This window comes from Eublepharis macularius, chromosome 8 (genome assembly GCF_028583425.1).
Source record: "Eublepharis macularius isolate TG4126 chromosome 8, MPM_Emac_v1.0, whole genome shotgun sequence".
Lineage (NCBI taxonomy): Eukaryota > Metazoa > Chordata > Lepidosauria > Squamata > Eublepharidae > Eublepharis > Eublepharis macularius.
Window position 1 is genome coordinate 16,560,574 of NC_072797.1, and position 16,118 is coordinate 16,576,691.

General features: G+C 44.5%; 1 protein-coding gene across 1 annotated transcript in view; it reads left to right on the forward strand.

Moving 5' to 3' along the window:
• DCC (DCC netrin 1 receptor) overlaps positions 1-16,118 on the forward strand; it is an 814,397-nt gene that overhangs the window by 696,801 nt on the left and 101,478 nt on the right. The window contains exon 21 of the mRNA XM_054986644.1: positions 5,909-5,941. Within this exon, the coding sequence (XP_054842619.1) occupies positions 5,909-5,941 (33 nt within the window). The remainder of the gene's footprint in view (positions 1-5,908; positions 5,942-16,118) is intronic.

Below are 16,118 nucleotides of genomic sequence, written 5' to 3' on the forward strand. Positions count from 1 at the left end.
ACAAGAAAGATCTTTATTTAGGGCTTTCTGCAGGACTTGATAGACAATGGTGTTAAATGTTGCAACTATCCTTTTTTAAAATAATAAAAAAACCCTCTATAAACGCTGATACTGTCATTGTGGGGATTTTTTTCTCCCCCTTTTTGCAAAGACAGCATCAAGTAGCATTTTTAGCACTGCAGTGCCCTCTAATGCTTCATTGCTGCACTGAAGGGGGAAAGCATCCACATCCTTGAATTACACCGAACTTCCTGGATGTCGGTGCTTTGTTCCACACCGACCCTACAAGCTGTGTCATGGGCTGCGTGCTGACCCGTTAACAGCTTAGTAGGAACATATTGGGAGGTGGGGAGCGAAACGACTAATTGTTATGCGCAGTTATCTGTCTAGATTGTAAATAGCATCAGTGCTTGAGATTACAGTGTTAACCACAAAGATATTTTTTTTAAAAAAAATAACAATAATAAATAGCCAAGTAGATAACTCATAAATCCAAATATAGGGAGAAATCCATTATAAATTTCTATTAATTCAGACAGGCTCCCCAGGGCTGATTGATGTCTTAACCCACATGTAAAGATTTATGTTTGTCTCTATGGATTTGGCCAAGCCAAATCTTAAGGATGTACAAACCACACCCTCTTGTTTCCTAAGGGCTGGATACAAAGATGTCGCCTGCATGTAGGAAATGATGCTGGAACCATGGTTCTTAACCTTTAATTCACTACTTCTCCTTGAAGACTCAGTATTATCATCGATGCAGAGGAGTTAGCCGTGTTAGTCTGTGGTAGCAAAATCAAAAAGAGGCCAGTAGCACCTTTAAGACTAACCAATTTTATTGTAGCATAAGCTTTCGAGAATCAAGTTCTCTTCGTCAGATGCATGGTACAGAAACTGGTCAAAATTATTATCATCAAAAATATTATCATCAAATATCCCAGGTTTATTCATTGGCAGTTAACATGCTCAGTTCAAGATATTGGCTATCACATACAAAGCTCTTTATGGCCTTGGTCCAGCATTTCTACAGGACCACCTCTCTCCCTGTGTTCATCCATGGCAGCTTCACTCATCTGAATAGGGTCTCCTACAGGTGCCACCCTGCACATGGGCAAAATCAAGAGCTGCCCACACACGTGCATTCTCTGTGGTGGCCCCTGCCCTATGGAACAGCCTGCCTGAGGAGGTCAGGAAATCCCCAACTTGCCTGACTTTCTGCAAATGATGCAAAACTGCATTGTTGAAGAGGGCTTTTTTACTCAGGAGGGCTGTACTGGTGGTCACAAAGAGATGCTTTGCTAAAGATATAAGGACCAAAGACTTCACTACTAAGTGCTACTATGTACTGTGTATTACCTTTTATCTTATATGTGGCTTTAAGTATATGCTACTATGTACTATCTGTTGCTTTAAGTATAATCCTACTGGGTTGTTCTGTGTTTGTTTAATGTCAGTCTTAGAATTGCTTATGCTCTGTTTCAGCATTTTTTCAACTGTATTGGATTTTTGCAGAAGTTATGTCTTTGTAAGCTTGCATTCGTTTACTCTATGGCATCGTTTATTGAAATGTCATTGATATTGACTGCACTAATCTCACACTATGTAATCCGCCTTGAGTCTCAGTGAGAAAGACGGATTATAAATAACATAAAAAAGTAAAAAAAAATGAATAAATATATGACTCCTTTCCCCACTGAGGATACCACAAATTTCTTAGTGGACCTGTTGAGCAGTCAGTATTTCCCTGTTTGACACTCACAATCATCCTGTCAGCCCGTCAAAAATACGTTTGGATTTCACTGAGCAACTCGAGCAGCTGCTGAACATGTTTATGGTTGCCTGTTGGCCAGAAGCCGACTCACAGCTGGTCAGGGGGATCAGCTAGGAGTCAAGTCCTGACAGCCTCCTCAGCAAAATAACCACACAGCAAAGTTTCAAAAGGGAGATTGTTTCTCTCCCTCTCCCAAGCTGGACAGAAGAAATTCAAGATGGAGAGGAGAAAGCTTGTTTCTCTCCTTTTCTACGAAGCCCAAGCCAGGTGCTTGGCCTGGGGAGAAGAGAAGCACCCTCTGAGAGCTCCCCTCTTTCTGTACAGCTCAAGCAGACATCTTGGGGTGGGGAGAATAGTTATTGGTTTATTTATATATTTGAGTGCCTTTCTCACTCAAAGTGGATAATACAGTGTAGGCTTAATATAATCAACAGCTGGGACACTCAATAAAGAATGCAATAGGGTACGGATAGCAGAAATCCAAATACAAGCATAAATCTGAATGCGGAGTTGGAACAGTGTTGAAACAAAACATAGGCAATTTGACATGCTATGTTAAATGACACAGAAACCAACAAGTAGGAGCATACCTACATCAACAGACAGTGGCATATAGTCTACAGTTTCTTTATCACTTGCATCTCTCTGAACCATTTCCTCACAGCACAGCCTTATTACCAGTGTAAAAAAAAAAAAAGCTCTCCTGAATAATTCAGTTTTAAAGTGTGCAGAAAGCCAGAAGAGTGGGAGCTTTCCTGACCACCTCAAGCAGACCATTCCACAAAGTGGAGGCCACCACGGAGAATGCCCATGTGCAGGCAGCTGTTGATTTCTCCCATTTGCAAGATGGAACCTGCAGTAGGCCTATTCAGCTGAGCAAAGCAGCCTTGTGGATCACAGGGAGAGAGGCAATCCCAAAAATACGAGAATCCAAAGCCATAAAGGGCTTTGTATGTGATAGTCAAAACCGTGGACAGAGATCAGTAACTAATGGATAGTCAAGGGAGTGATGGCAGAATGGGGGTGATATGCATAGTCCACCTGCTCTGGATAATAATCAAGCTGCAGCATTTTGTACCAACTGGCATCTTCAAATTGACTTTGAGGGGAGACTCATGTAGAGTGTGTTACAGTAGTCTAATAACAACAAGAATAATAATGGTGATAATGATAATGATAACAATGAGGATGAGGATGATATATTTATATGCCGCCCTTCAGGATGATTTAATACCCACTCAGAGTGGTTTACAAAGTGTTATTATCCCCACAACAACAAAACACCCTGTGAGGTGGGTGGGGCTGAGAGAGCTCTGAGAGAGCTGTGACTGACCCAAGGTCACCCAGCTGGCTTCAAGTGGAGAAATGGGGAATCAAACCCAGTTCTCCAGATTAGAGTCCCGCGCTCTTAACCACTACACCAAACTGGCTCTCAGTGTGGATATGGATGTGTCTAGTGTGGATGTGTCTAGTGTGAATGCTACCATGGCATGAATCCAGGTGGCCAGATCAGCTGAATCAAGGTAAGGGCCATCTTCCAGGCTAGCCTGAGTTGGAAGAATACTGGGCTTCTGCCCCCCCACCACCACCACACACACTACATTAGTTGCATCTTAGCATACCTATTCCACATGACCATGGCAACCTAAGGGATCTTACCAAAAAAAAAAAAACACCTGTCCTGCAGGTAACAAATATTTAAAGAAAACATGATAAAATCATACGCATACCATTTTCACTCGACATAATTCCTTTCTGCAATTAAGTCCGTAAGTCCCATCTGAAAAGAATGGCCCTACGTTTCTTACAGAAGGTGGATAGCACAGGGGCCCTCCCCATCTCCTTGAGGGGGACATTCCAAAGTGCTGGATCCACTACTGGAAAGACCTGGACTCTGCTGTGGAACAACAGGTAGCTCCAAGAGGGGGTTCAACCAAGAAGCCCTGGGATCTGAGGCTGCAAACAGGCTCATACCAAGTAAATAAATAAAACAAATAATAATAACAACAACAACAACATTTGATTTATATACCGGCCTTCAGGATGACTTAACACCCACTCAGAGCGGTTTACAAAGTATGTAATTATTATCCCCACAACAAAACACCCTGTGAGGTGGGTGGGGCTGAGAGAGCTCTGAGAGAGCTGTGACTGACCCAAGTTCACCCAGCTGGCTTCAAGTGGAGGAGTGGGGAATCAAACCTGGTTCTCCAGATTAGAGTCCTGCGCTCTTAACCACTACACCAAACTGGCTCTTATAATTAGGTTATTTAAAAAAAACAGATCTCCAGGCAAGAAAGTTTTATTTAGGTGCCTGTATGATGCCTGTAGCCCTGACCTGGATAGCTCAGGCAAGCCCAATCTCATCAGCACTCAGGAGCTAAGCAGGATTGGCCTTGGTTAGTAACTGAATGGGAGATCTACAAGGAAGAGGCAGGCAATGAGAAACCATCTCTGTTAGTCTCTTGCCTTGAAAACTCCACCAGGGGTCACTATAAGTCAACTATGACTTGATGGCATTTTCCACCATGACCATGATACATGCATACACATACGATATCCAGATCTCAGACACACATTGAATGACACTCTTGTGCCTGATGGACATCAGCCAAATCCTTAAAGTCCCCCATGGTTCTGAGTGCTGCTCAAAACTTAAAGGTCACCCATTAGATATGTAGGGCCCATGTTAAGAGTTGTTTTACTTGAATGTTGGGCAAGGAAAATGAAATGAAATTCCAATACATAATTACACAAGAGGTTCAACAACAGTTTGCACAAGGAGAAACATGAGAATTGCTCTAGGGCCCGTCTGTCATGGCACTGCAAGGACCCTTTTGCAGGATCTGACACATGTTCTTTATTCTTTCCCCTCATTGCATAAAGACAAACGGTGTTTCATCAGCTTGTTAATTTCAGAGTGATGCAGTCATTTGGTTAGCCGCTTTACTGCATTATTGTGAAACTCAGTCCGGTGGTCAAATGACCTACAAGAAGGTCACGTGACTTGGTCCGGAGATCTACAAAATCATGAAGGTAGTGATCAGGGCTAGGTGAGGGATATCAAAAGTAGAAAGGAGGTGAGAAGCGAGAAGTCTTTATGGCTCTTGGCTCCCACTATGAGATTCTTATGAAACACAGTTGCTATCTAAGGAGACTAAGCTTTTGTGCAGTTGGGTAAGCGTGACATTTCAGTTTAAACATTTCAAAACAAAAGAACTGGATTGTGATCTAGAATTTTCTCAGTTTTTGCACTTGACAGTGCCATCCTTAGAAGAGTTTGCACTCTTCTGAGTCAATTGAGGTCAATGGGCTTATGTACCGTCAATTTGCAACAGGCTAATGGCAACCTCAGCAAAGGACTTTCAAGGCAAGTGAGAAGCAGAGGTGGTTTGCCATTGCCTTCCTGATGGTCTTCTATCCAAGTTCTGACTAGGGCCAACTCTACTTAGCTTCTGAAGTCTGATGAGATTGGGCTATACGATGTTGCCATCCCTCCCATCAGTGGCTTTAGAAGGGTGTAATTCTGGCTTATAGCACTGTGAGTTGGGTTCAGTTTGCTGCTTGGCCAATACTTGGGAGCCATCACCACTGAAGAATGTTGTTGGCTGCCTATAAATTCTAGAGACTTGATTGGAGTACTTGTGATCCCATCTTTCTCTCCTCTGTGATTATTGCATAAAAAGCATGTAAAATCGCTTTTCCGCCGAGCTTGAAATGATGACAAGCTACGTCGGAGCTCGCAGAGATTTGTGTCTAATTATTCAAAGGAACAATCTCTCTTTCTCTCATCTCACTTCCACTCTTAATTAAGCTTTCCAGATGATACCTCAGATCTAAAAGGGAAAAAAAAACAACCAATGGGGATGCATTATTTTTTTTGATGTTAAAAGAAAATGCAGCTTCCGACTTTGGTGGTAGCGAGATGGTAGACATCTGACTCACATTTGTTCTTTTGGTCTCAGAAAATCAAGGGAAATGTTAACATCTTTCCTGTCATGTTGATCAATCTGCTGAAAAAACACTGCAGGATGGCAGCTTGATACAAAAGCTGGCTAACCAAACTGTCGATTGCATATGTCTGTGTCCCTCCCAGAAACTGTCAAAAGTCTTAACAATTTTCCCTTTTCTTTACAGTGGAGCATCCGGACAAAATGGCCAATGACCAAGGTAAGTCGCCATGCTGTTTGCTGTTTTTCCTTCGAATCAGGACCAAGCTATGGGTAGGGTGCCCCCCTCCTTCTCCTTCTGGTTCTGCTCTTCACCTGGCCAGCACACCTGATGAGGCAGACACTGGCACGATAATTAATCTTGTTAATGAAGTTCTGCTCGGCTGAGGCTGCTGTTTTGATGGGGAGAGATGTAAATTTTCTTGAGAGGAAATTGTTTTGTCTCTTTTCTGAAGGACCAATTAAAATGTCAGGCTCCTTTGTATGAAATAATTTTTTTCCTCTCTCTGCTGCACTTCTGAATAATTCACATTAAGTATAATTAAGCTTGGCATAATTTCCAAGCTGCTCTTCACACCCTTTTGTGGGGTATAGATTAAAGTTCTGGAGCCTTACTGCAAAAAAAAAAAATTCTTTACCTATAAATCAGCTCCTCTCTCAAGTTGGAACTCCTCCGTTTAATAATACGGGCAAAGTTTAGATAACTTTTCAAGGCGTTATTCTTTAGCTGGAGTTGTTTGTATGGCTTTCGGCTTTCGGCATTGTAAAGTCATTTCTGTTTCAAGATGGTTCTTTTATAAGCAAGTTGGTTTTTACAAAGAGAAAAATAGGTGATGATCTCTTTAGACATGTTCTACTTGCAGGAAAACTTTCTGACTCCCTTGAAGTATTTTCCTCTAATGAGAAAGGCAACATCTACCCCCCCCTCTCTTTTAAGCTTTTCTCAGGGCCAGCATTATAATTAGATGAATCAAGGTGGTTACCTCAGGTGGTACATTTTGAGGTGTGGCATCCTCTTCTCCAACCTACAGCCCTGTGCTCTGTCAGCCGCCTGCCTATTGCTGTCCCCGGAGATAATTGTCCCTAGCTCCTTGCTTAGCAAGCCCTTCTTAAGATAACACAGCAAGCCACACACACTGGTTCCCAAACTTGTGCCAGATTCCTTTTCTTGTTGGCTTCTGGTTGCTTTTTGCCTTGTTTTGCAGCCAAAAGAGCAGTTGAACTCTTGCAAGATGGTCATCTCAAGAGAGTTCAGGAGGCCCCATAGGGCATGTGTTGTTTGGGTGTGATCACATTGAGATGTGCAGGTTCTGTTCTATGCATTGGTAAACTACCTTGTCATCAGCTGATTCCACACACGTTGGATAATGCACTTCCAATCCTCTTTAGAGATCATTTGGAACTGAAGGTTTTGAGTGTGAAAGAAAAAATCCACTTCCAAATGATAGCTAAAGTGCATTGAAAGAGGATTATCCAACGTGTGCGGAATCAGCCAGAATCTTGCATAGTCATATTGAGATTGCTTTTTGTGGTAGTATTTTGTCAGTGCATACATGCACACCAATCAAAACGTAAGAGAAGCCGTGTTGAATCAGACCAGTGGCCTGTTTTGACTAGCATCTTGTCTCACATGATGGCCAACGTGATGCCCCCAGAACATTTTCATGCAGGCATGGAAACCAAAGCCTGTGTCCCCCCCCAACACTGGCATGTCTGAACATAGCACAGTAGCCTCAGCAAGGCATAGTCATTCATGGAATCCAAGAAAGGAAAAAAATAAGCGTATGATTGCCTACATAAAGTACTATGGACTGGCTCTCGCACTACAATTTCCAAATGGCATTGCAAGATCATACATGCTTCCAGGAAATAAATGGTGCATATTCAGCAATGAATAATAGTACAGTTTAGAACTCTCAACAAAAAGTGGTCTTTTGTGGGAATGTTGGAAAATGTCATTCATATTATAGACCTGCTTCCTATTCACGTGTACTAGCTAACAAAGAGAGCTCCCTGGGCAAGGCAGCAGCACATAAAGGGTCTCCAGGGGCAAAACTGTATTGATATCAAAATTTAATGCTATTTCAAGATCAAAGTGCTAAGTGCTAGATCAGTGCAATATAAGTAAGCAAATGCTCATTAACAGTCAATTAGAAAAGTCAGTTTACAAAAACAGTATACATAGACCACCAGTTAAGCAATTACAAAAGTACATTCCCAAATTATGGAAAAACCAAGCACAAGAGGGTTTATAGGAAAATTCGTGGGCAGAAGCTCCCATTTCTCTGGTGAAAAATGTGATGGTGGTAGGTTTCTTTCTCCACGAGGAGTGGAATGAACTTTTGTAATTGTAAATTTTGATATCAATATAGTTTTGCCCCTGGAGACCCTTGTGATCCTGTTTATGTGCTCCTATTCACATGTAGCAGGAGGGTCCATCTCTACTCTCCAGCTTTCATGAGTAAATGGGTAGCTCAAGCTTCTTTGGGGCATTTATTATTAATCCTTCTCTGGTGGAAAGTCACACTACATTAAAAAAAAACCCTGTTCTTTCTAATTTCAACACTCAGATACAAATTAGCAAACCAAATTATCTTCTGTGTATGATCATAAGAGATATTCTAGAACTTAAAGTAGAGGCTGTTTCCCTTATGTACCTTGCAGCGATTTCAAGTAAACACAAATAGAATCGAACGCGAGCTTCTCTATCATTTCGGTGACAGCATGGCTAATTTTCCTGCCCACATGGTATCAGCAGAATAAATTGAGCTTTGAAAAGTGAAATGTTACAAGAACAATGGGAGGGGGGCTTGAAAAATAGAGATGAACTTTTAATGCAATTATTGTTGCCTCAGACAAACCGCAGTAGGGATTCCTCGTGATGAATGAGGATGGGGAGAAAATCAAGAGGGTCAAACCCCATAGAAATGAGCAAGAGACATGTGATCCTTGCATAAAATCTGATCTGGGCACAGGGACAGTTTGTTAATTACAGTGAGATTAATGTTGCCCTGCCATGAAAGGAGGAATGGGGATGCTCTTGCTATGGAGGGCTGCAGGTGGAAAGAAATGCAAAAGTTAAGGATGAGCAAGATTAGTTATTTCAAACATCTGTAAAAGGTAGGAAGAAACACTGAAGCTACTTCCACAGGGGCAGGGCTTTTTGTCAGCAGGAACGCGGTGGAACGGAGTTCCGGAACCTCTTGAAAATGGTCGCATGGCCGGTGGCCCCGCCCCCTGATCTCCAGACAAAGGGGAGTTTAGAGTGGAGCGGAGCAGCGCAGAGGGCGATCTAAACTCCCCTCTGTCTGGAGATCAGGGGGTGGGGCCACTGGCCATGTGACCATTTTCTCCGAGGGCATCCCACTGAGTTCTGCCACCTCTTTTCCCAGAAAAAAAGCCCTGCACAGGGGGATGGAAAATAGTGTCTCCAACGTGGAAGCAGCAGCAGGCAAGGTGAAGGCAGGTGGGGACATCTATATGCCCTTTTATTGCAGTGCTCCTTGCTGGTGCTGCCCCCACCCCAAGGGTCAATGTGCCAATGGTTGGGCCTCATGGCCTGGCACCCCCCCACCCCATTTTTTCCTTCACAGCTGAGCTATGCTAAAGGGACACTGCAGTTTATCTGTGAGCAGGGAGGAAAAGCCCATTTGCAGTCTGAAATGGGAATTAGTATGGAGCTGAGTTTCATCATAGAATCATAGGGTTAGAAGGGACCTCCACGGTCATCTAGTCCAACCCCCTGCACAATGCAGGAAATTCACAGCTACTTCTCCCCACCCCACACACACACACACACTCCCAGTAACCTCTGCTCTGTGCTCAGAAGATGTCAAAAGACCGTCAGGATCCCTAGCCGAACTGGCCCAGGGAAAATTTGAAGGTGGAGCTCCGTTTCACTCCCTCCCCAGATTGATTGCAGGTGGAGTATCCTCACAGATACTCTGCCCACAGCCATATCTCACTTGCTCCTGTGAGTCAGATCAAAGGAATTTTCCTTAGGTTTGGGTCAAAGGAGAAAGACCAGGGAACCCCACAAACCCACAAATCATGGTTGGAAAGGGGACAATGGCATATGGAAGCTCCCCACAATGTGGGAGCATTCATCTGTCTACAGGCGGGGGGGGCGGAATTTGTGCACGGAAACTGCACAGGATGGAAAACTGGGGCCCCTTTGTGTCCTGCTGTAATAAAATCCATCTCTCAAGTGAAATGATGCAACAAGGATCGGCATTGTTGTTGCATTAAAAAAAGCCGTGGAAGAGAAAGTTCTAAGACCTGTCGCCTCAAAAGAAAATGCATCACTCTGTTTGATGAAAGTCGGTAGATGAAATTTCGCTTTATATTTCCTTGGACCATCGGCTAGATCTAATGGAAAAAAACCTTTGCCTTCCCCATCCCTGTCTGCTCCTCGGGGCAAGGTGGGTGCACCCAGAGTGCTGCCACAGAGTGGAGGAAGAAATCGGCATTTGCCCTCTTCATGGAAGAGCTGGAGCAAGAGGGGTGATTTCTGGCCATTTCATTTGCCCTGCAACCCCCACTCTTCCAAAGGCACTATTGAACTTCAGGAGAAGAGGGATGCAGGAAGAAAGAGAAGCGGGGGGGGGGGGGGAACTGTTCCACAGACACATTCCGGTTCATAGATCCAGAGGAGTTAGCAATGTTAGTCTGTAGTTGCAAAATAGTAAAGATTCCAGTAGCACCTTTAATCCTAACCAACTTTTTTGTAACATAAGCTTTCAAGAACCACAGCTCTCTTCATCAGATCTGACGAAGAACCATGAGCCGGAATATAGTAAAGAGTCCAGTAGCACCTTTAAAATTGACCAACTTTATTGTAGCATAAGCTTTTGAGAACCACAGCACTCTTCATCAGATCTAACGAAGAGAGCTGTGGTTCTCGAAAGCTTATGCTACAATAAAGTTGGTTAGTCTTAAAGGTGCTACTGGACTCTTTACTATATTCCAGCTCATGGTTCTTTGAATTCAATCTTGTCTTCTGCAGTGTGTTGGGAGGGAGCTATGCAATTATTTGTGACACCTCATTTTCCTTTTTTACTGTATTTTCTTTTTAAAATGTCTGTGTTTATATGTGTAAATATATATACAGACATCCTAACTAATATGTTAACAAGAGGCTGATAGAAGAGGCCACAATGGGAAGCCAGTGGCTTCTTCAGAACGGCAATCCCTGTGTCTCTGCTTTCCTGCACATCACGGGCACTACTACAAAGAATGCAGCCTGTCCACCTTTGTCCCAACTCTACTTCAAGAAGCCCAGAGTGATTTACGCGCTTCTCCTCCCTAATTTTCTCTATACAACCAACCTGTGAAGACTGGGAGAAAGAGGTTGGCCCAAGATCATCCGGTGTGGGGATTCGAACCTGGGTCTCCCAGCTTCTAGTCCAGCATTCTAACCACTACACCACACAGCGCAGCACGCTATTGAGCCAATCACTGCTTAGGGAAAGATGCTTTTAAGCAATGCAATAGAGAGCCAGCCTTCTTTCTCTGCTGAATACAAATGAATGGAAGGAAAGGCTTTTCATTTCTTTGGAGCAGTGAAGAAAACTGCATTTGAGGAGGAACATTGCAGGATGCGGAGTGCGAGGGCATGATTATTATTATTATTTCTTTGCTGTGAGGTTCATAACTGAGATTTGACTTGTCTGTTACCATTGCTATGTCTTTCCCGTTCCGAATGCTATTTCCTTCTCTGTGATAGGATAGGAACGAAACTGATGGTGAACAATTGGAAATATGTGCAAATCATGTACTGCTTGCCTGTTCGCTTTCCCCCCTGCAAGACTCAGAAAAAGGGGCGAGGGAGCATCAGTTCGATATCCTACCTACAACCTTGTTGTGCCTGTTGTTTTGCTTAAAAAATGATTAAGCAGAAAAGTATGTCCCTGTTTTTTGGTGTGTCCCCCCCCCCACCTTCATGTTGCAAGAAGGCAATTACGCCAAAAGGGCAGAGCCTATAATATTGCACAAAATACTAGTTTTAAAATGATCATGGAATTGAATTGTGTGCTCAACAGCAACAGCTAGAACAGTTCCTTCAGGGAGTCTTTGGCTTGCAGCTGCTACTAATGGACTGCCAAGTAGAGATGGGCACAAACCTAAATATGACCCCAAAAAACCCACGAACCAGGCCGGTTCGGGGTTTGTGAGCCAGGGTTCGTGGAAGCTCCTTTTCACAGAACTTCCACGAACTGTATACTGGTTCGTTGGGTTGTATTTACAGGGGCAGTTTAAATGGCCATTTCCCCAGGGAAATGGCCATTTAAACTGCCCGTTTAAGGGACTTGCAAGGGCAGGTTCCTTTAAACTGCCCAAACCCCAGGCGGTGAGGGGGATCCCCCCCTGCCACCTGCCAGCTGATAGTTTAAAGGGACCTGCCGCTTGCAAGGCAGGAAAGGGCCCTTTAAATTGTTAAATGCCCCTTTCCCTGCCACTGTTAAGGCTGGAAAGGGGCATTTAAACCCCACAAACCATGAACTGGTTCGTAACTGGTCCAATTCCATGGTTCGTGGTTCATAAAACCCATGAACCATGAACCTCCTGGTTCGTTTGTTTTTGTTGTTGTTGTTCCATGCCCATCTCTACTGCCAAGCCTTCGAGTCTGGCCTGACCCTGCTTTCCTGACTTCCACTAGCAGATTAGAAAGGTGGGCAGAGTCTGAATTATGGCATGTCTAAGGTCCAGCCTGCAGTAGCTTCATGGCTAATGGAAAGTTTGGACAGCTCCCATGCTGAAGTTCCCATTTCAATGAGAAGGAAGGTCTGAGCCAGGAAATGGGTTATCTCCTGTTCTAGATAGGGTTGCACTTCCCCTAAATGAGCAGGTTTGTAGCTTAGGGTGCTCCTGGACCCAGGCCTCTTGTTAGATAGAGGATGCCTTTCACCAGCTTTGGATGGTGAGCCAGCAGTGGCCCTTCCTGTAGTGTATGCCCTGGTACCATCTAGAGTAGAGTACTGAAGCGTACTGTACACAGGGCTGCCATTGAAGACTGCCGAGAAGTTTCAGTAGGTGCAGAACGTTGTGGCCAGAATGCTAACTAGAGTGGGTCTTAGGGACCGTATCACTCCAGAAATATTTCACCTGCACTGGCTCCAGATTGCTTCTGGGCTCAATTTAAGGTGCTGGTCTTCCCCTTTAAAGCCCCATACAGTTTGGGACCTTAAGAACCACCGTCTCCCATATGAATCTATCAGTGATGGATGAGCACATGTTTATATCATGAGCTGCCTTGAACAGGTGTCTGAAGAAGACACATGAAAAGACATGAAGCTGCCTTATATTGAATTGGGCCATCTGTTTGTCAAGGTCAGTATTGTCTACTCAGGCTGGCAGCCGCTCTCCAGGGTCTCAGACAGGGGTCTTCTACATCAACTATTGCCTGGTCCTTTTTGGCTGGAGATGCTGGGGACTGAACCTGCATGCAAAGCAGAGGCTCTTCCACTGAGCTACAGACCCTCCCCTAAGAAGTGACATATAAATGATGGTTGTTGGGGGTTTTCCGGGCTGTATTGCCGTGGTCTTGGCATTGTAGTTCCTGACGTTTTGCCAGCAGCTGTGGCTGGCATCTTCAGAGGTGTAGCACCAAAAGACAGAGATCTCTCAGTGTCACAGTTGACTCAGTGACAGTGTGACACTGAGAGATCTCTGTCTTTTGGTGCTACACCTCTGAAGATGCCAGCCACAGCTGCAGGCGAAACGTCAGGAACTACAATGCCAAGACCACGGCAGTACAGCCCAGAAAACCCGCAACAACCATCGTTCGCCGGCCGTGAAAGCCTTCGACAAGACATATAAATGTTTTAAATGAATAAAAAAATCCTGAGGAGCATGAACCGGTCTCCGTCATATGCAGGGCCTTAATACCAGGCCAAACATACAAGTCAAGCATTGGAATCCTTCCCTTGGTTCACTCCAAAGGGCTTATCTGTGAGCTTCTGGAGGATGCCCCTTTTTTGACCTGCAATTCTCAATTGCTCTGAATATATTGGAAACATTATAGAAAAGAGCAGAGTCCCTGCAGGGAGGCCAGCTGCCCAGTTTGAGAAAGAAGGTGCTAGTTTCTTTCATGTGGAGAAGTAAATAAGCATTCTAGATGCAAGTTAGATTACTTTGTGTATGTGACTAAAGTCCGCTTTGGCCCCCAAGGCTTCAGGTCCAAAGAAATTACAAGAATGTTCCTTCTTCCTTTCTTTTGACCATTTCGTTTCCTCCCTCCCTTTCCTCTATGGGGACCTACAGAATTAAATGGGATCCCGAATGCTGTGAAAAATAAATATAGTAGCAGGAGCTACTGAGGAGGTTGGTGGAAAATGTGTTTGTACGTTGTAAAATGTACCGGGAAATCCGCCTTCCTCTTCAAGGAGTGGAAAGCTCATAATCAGGTCTGGCACGTCTGTCGTGCTGCCATTTGTTAACAAAAAAATGCACAGCGTCTCAATGTGGCTGATTCTGTGAGGAAAGTACCAGGAGCTGAGAAACCATAGCCTAATGAGGTGAATTATCACAAAGGCTTTTCTTCCGCTGCAAGCATTAAGCTGAAGTTTATTGGTAGCATCAGTCAGGTTTACGAAAGCCACTCATTTTTAATAAGCATGTGTGGCACTGAGAAGCTGATATGGAAAACTCTTTAGGAAGTGTTAGGAAAACAACTGGCAGGCATTCAGAATGATTGGCACCAATACTGAAATTGTAGAGTTGTTCTTATTTTTTTTTTTAAATCTATAGAAAAAATAAATTTGTATGTGCCTTCAAGTTGCTTCCGACTTATAGCAACCTTATGAATTAATGTCCTCCAACACTTCCTATCATTGACAGAAAAGATATACCGTCATCAGTTCACCTTTGGGATTCACCTAGGTGGTTTTGTCAGACGCAGTTCCTAAAGCAGCTGATGTTGGGCCGAAGCAAAGACTGAGAGGGCACAGTGCCCCAAATGAAGATTACCTATGGCTTGGTGGGCTGCCTGCCACCTCTGGATCGGGGAATTTCTGGAGATTTGGGGGTGAGCCTAGATATAGGGGGGCTTTCCAGAGGGGAAAGACGTCTGCAGGGTATCATGCCATAGATCCAAAGTTTGGAGATGAGTTTTAATTCTGAGAAATCTTCACAAGGGGTTCAGCTCAGTGAACAAGTCTAACCTGATGCCCATGCAATGCAGCCACCCATGGCAGCCATAAGTGGCTGTGGCCGTAGGGCCGGAGTTTGCCTCCTCTGATGGAGGAGGAGAGACTTTTCCCAGCCATCCGGGTCTTCAGGGGGTGGGGCGGAGTGGAGCCATTAGGCATCTCCGCCCCCCTTCCCTGCTCAGTGGCTCCGAGCGATCGGCCCACCCTCCTCTCCCTGTTTCAGTTCAGGATTAGCCGGTTGCTTTTTAGAGCCAGGTAGGAATTTTTTCCTGCTCCCCCCAATTGGCTAAGGTGGGGGGCAGGTTTTTTGCCTACCTTGTACTGAAGGAGAGGTTTGAGGTGTTTCAGGCCCCACCCCTGGCAGGAGAAAGTTGGGAAATAGGGAGCGGGCTGGTGAGCACCCCTTTGGCAATTCCCCATCGGTGGGGAATGGGGTCTCTCAGGAGGGATGGTATGCTTCATGGCTACCACCACCTGTGCAGGCTGCCACCAGGAAACCCCAGGTGCAAGTCCTTCCCTCATGCTGTATGGCTGAGGCTTTAGGAGCTTGAGGGGGAACCCTTTGCCTGGCCAGCCGGGCTGAGGCCATTCTACAAATGGATTACGCCCGGGGCAGTGGGGCTCGCCCATACAGGTCAAGGCGGTGGTCAGAGGTGACCCCATGGCTTGACCTGTACCGCATAGTTTGCCCTTGCCGCAGTTTTATGTTGATGTTATGTTTAATAAAGCGGCCATTTATACCAATAAGCTGTGTATGTCTCATTCTTCCAACTGAGGGGGCAAATCCATAATTGCACGATTGCTTCCATCTCTCTCTCTTTCTTGACGGAATGAAGTTGAGTAACAGGTTTGGCATGATCTGGCATTCCCATAGAGACCCCACCTCCTTCAAGGGAAGGAGACCACCTCTGTGCTATCACACAGGCTGTGGGTCTGATCTGGCTTGAGGTCAGAACTGCTTTTAAAATCAACGGGTTGAGCAGTAAGGTAAAGACAGGCTAAGGTTAATCGAGGTTGCTTTTCAGTTTATGAGATCTATTTTCTGAATCATTCTACAAATGCTCAATATGTGGTTTTCTAGATGCAGTTCCTTATTAGTTTTTTTTTACATCTGGAACTCTAATTTTATTAAGTCAGCTAACAAAATCCCATCGACTTGCCTCAGTAGCTTTGTTGGAAAGTGACATGCTGTTTACTGCTTAAATACTTTATGAAATGGTCCCAATTCTCTCGTGACCTTTCTCTCGA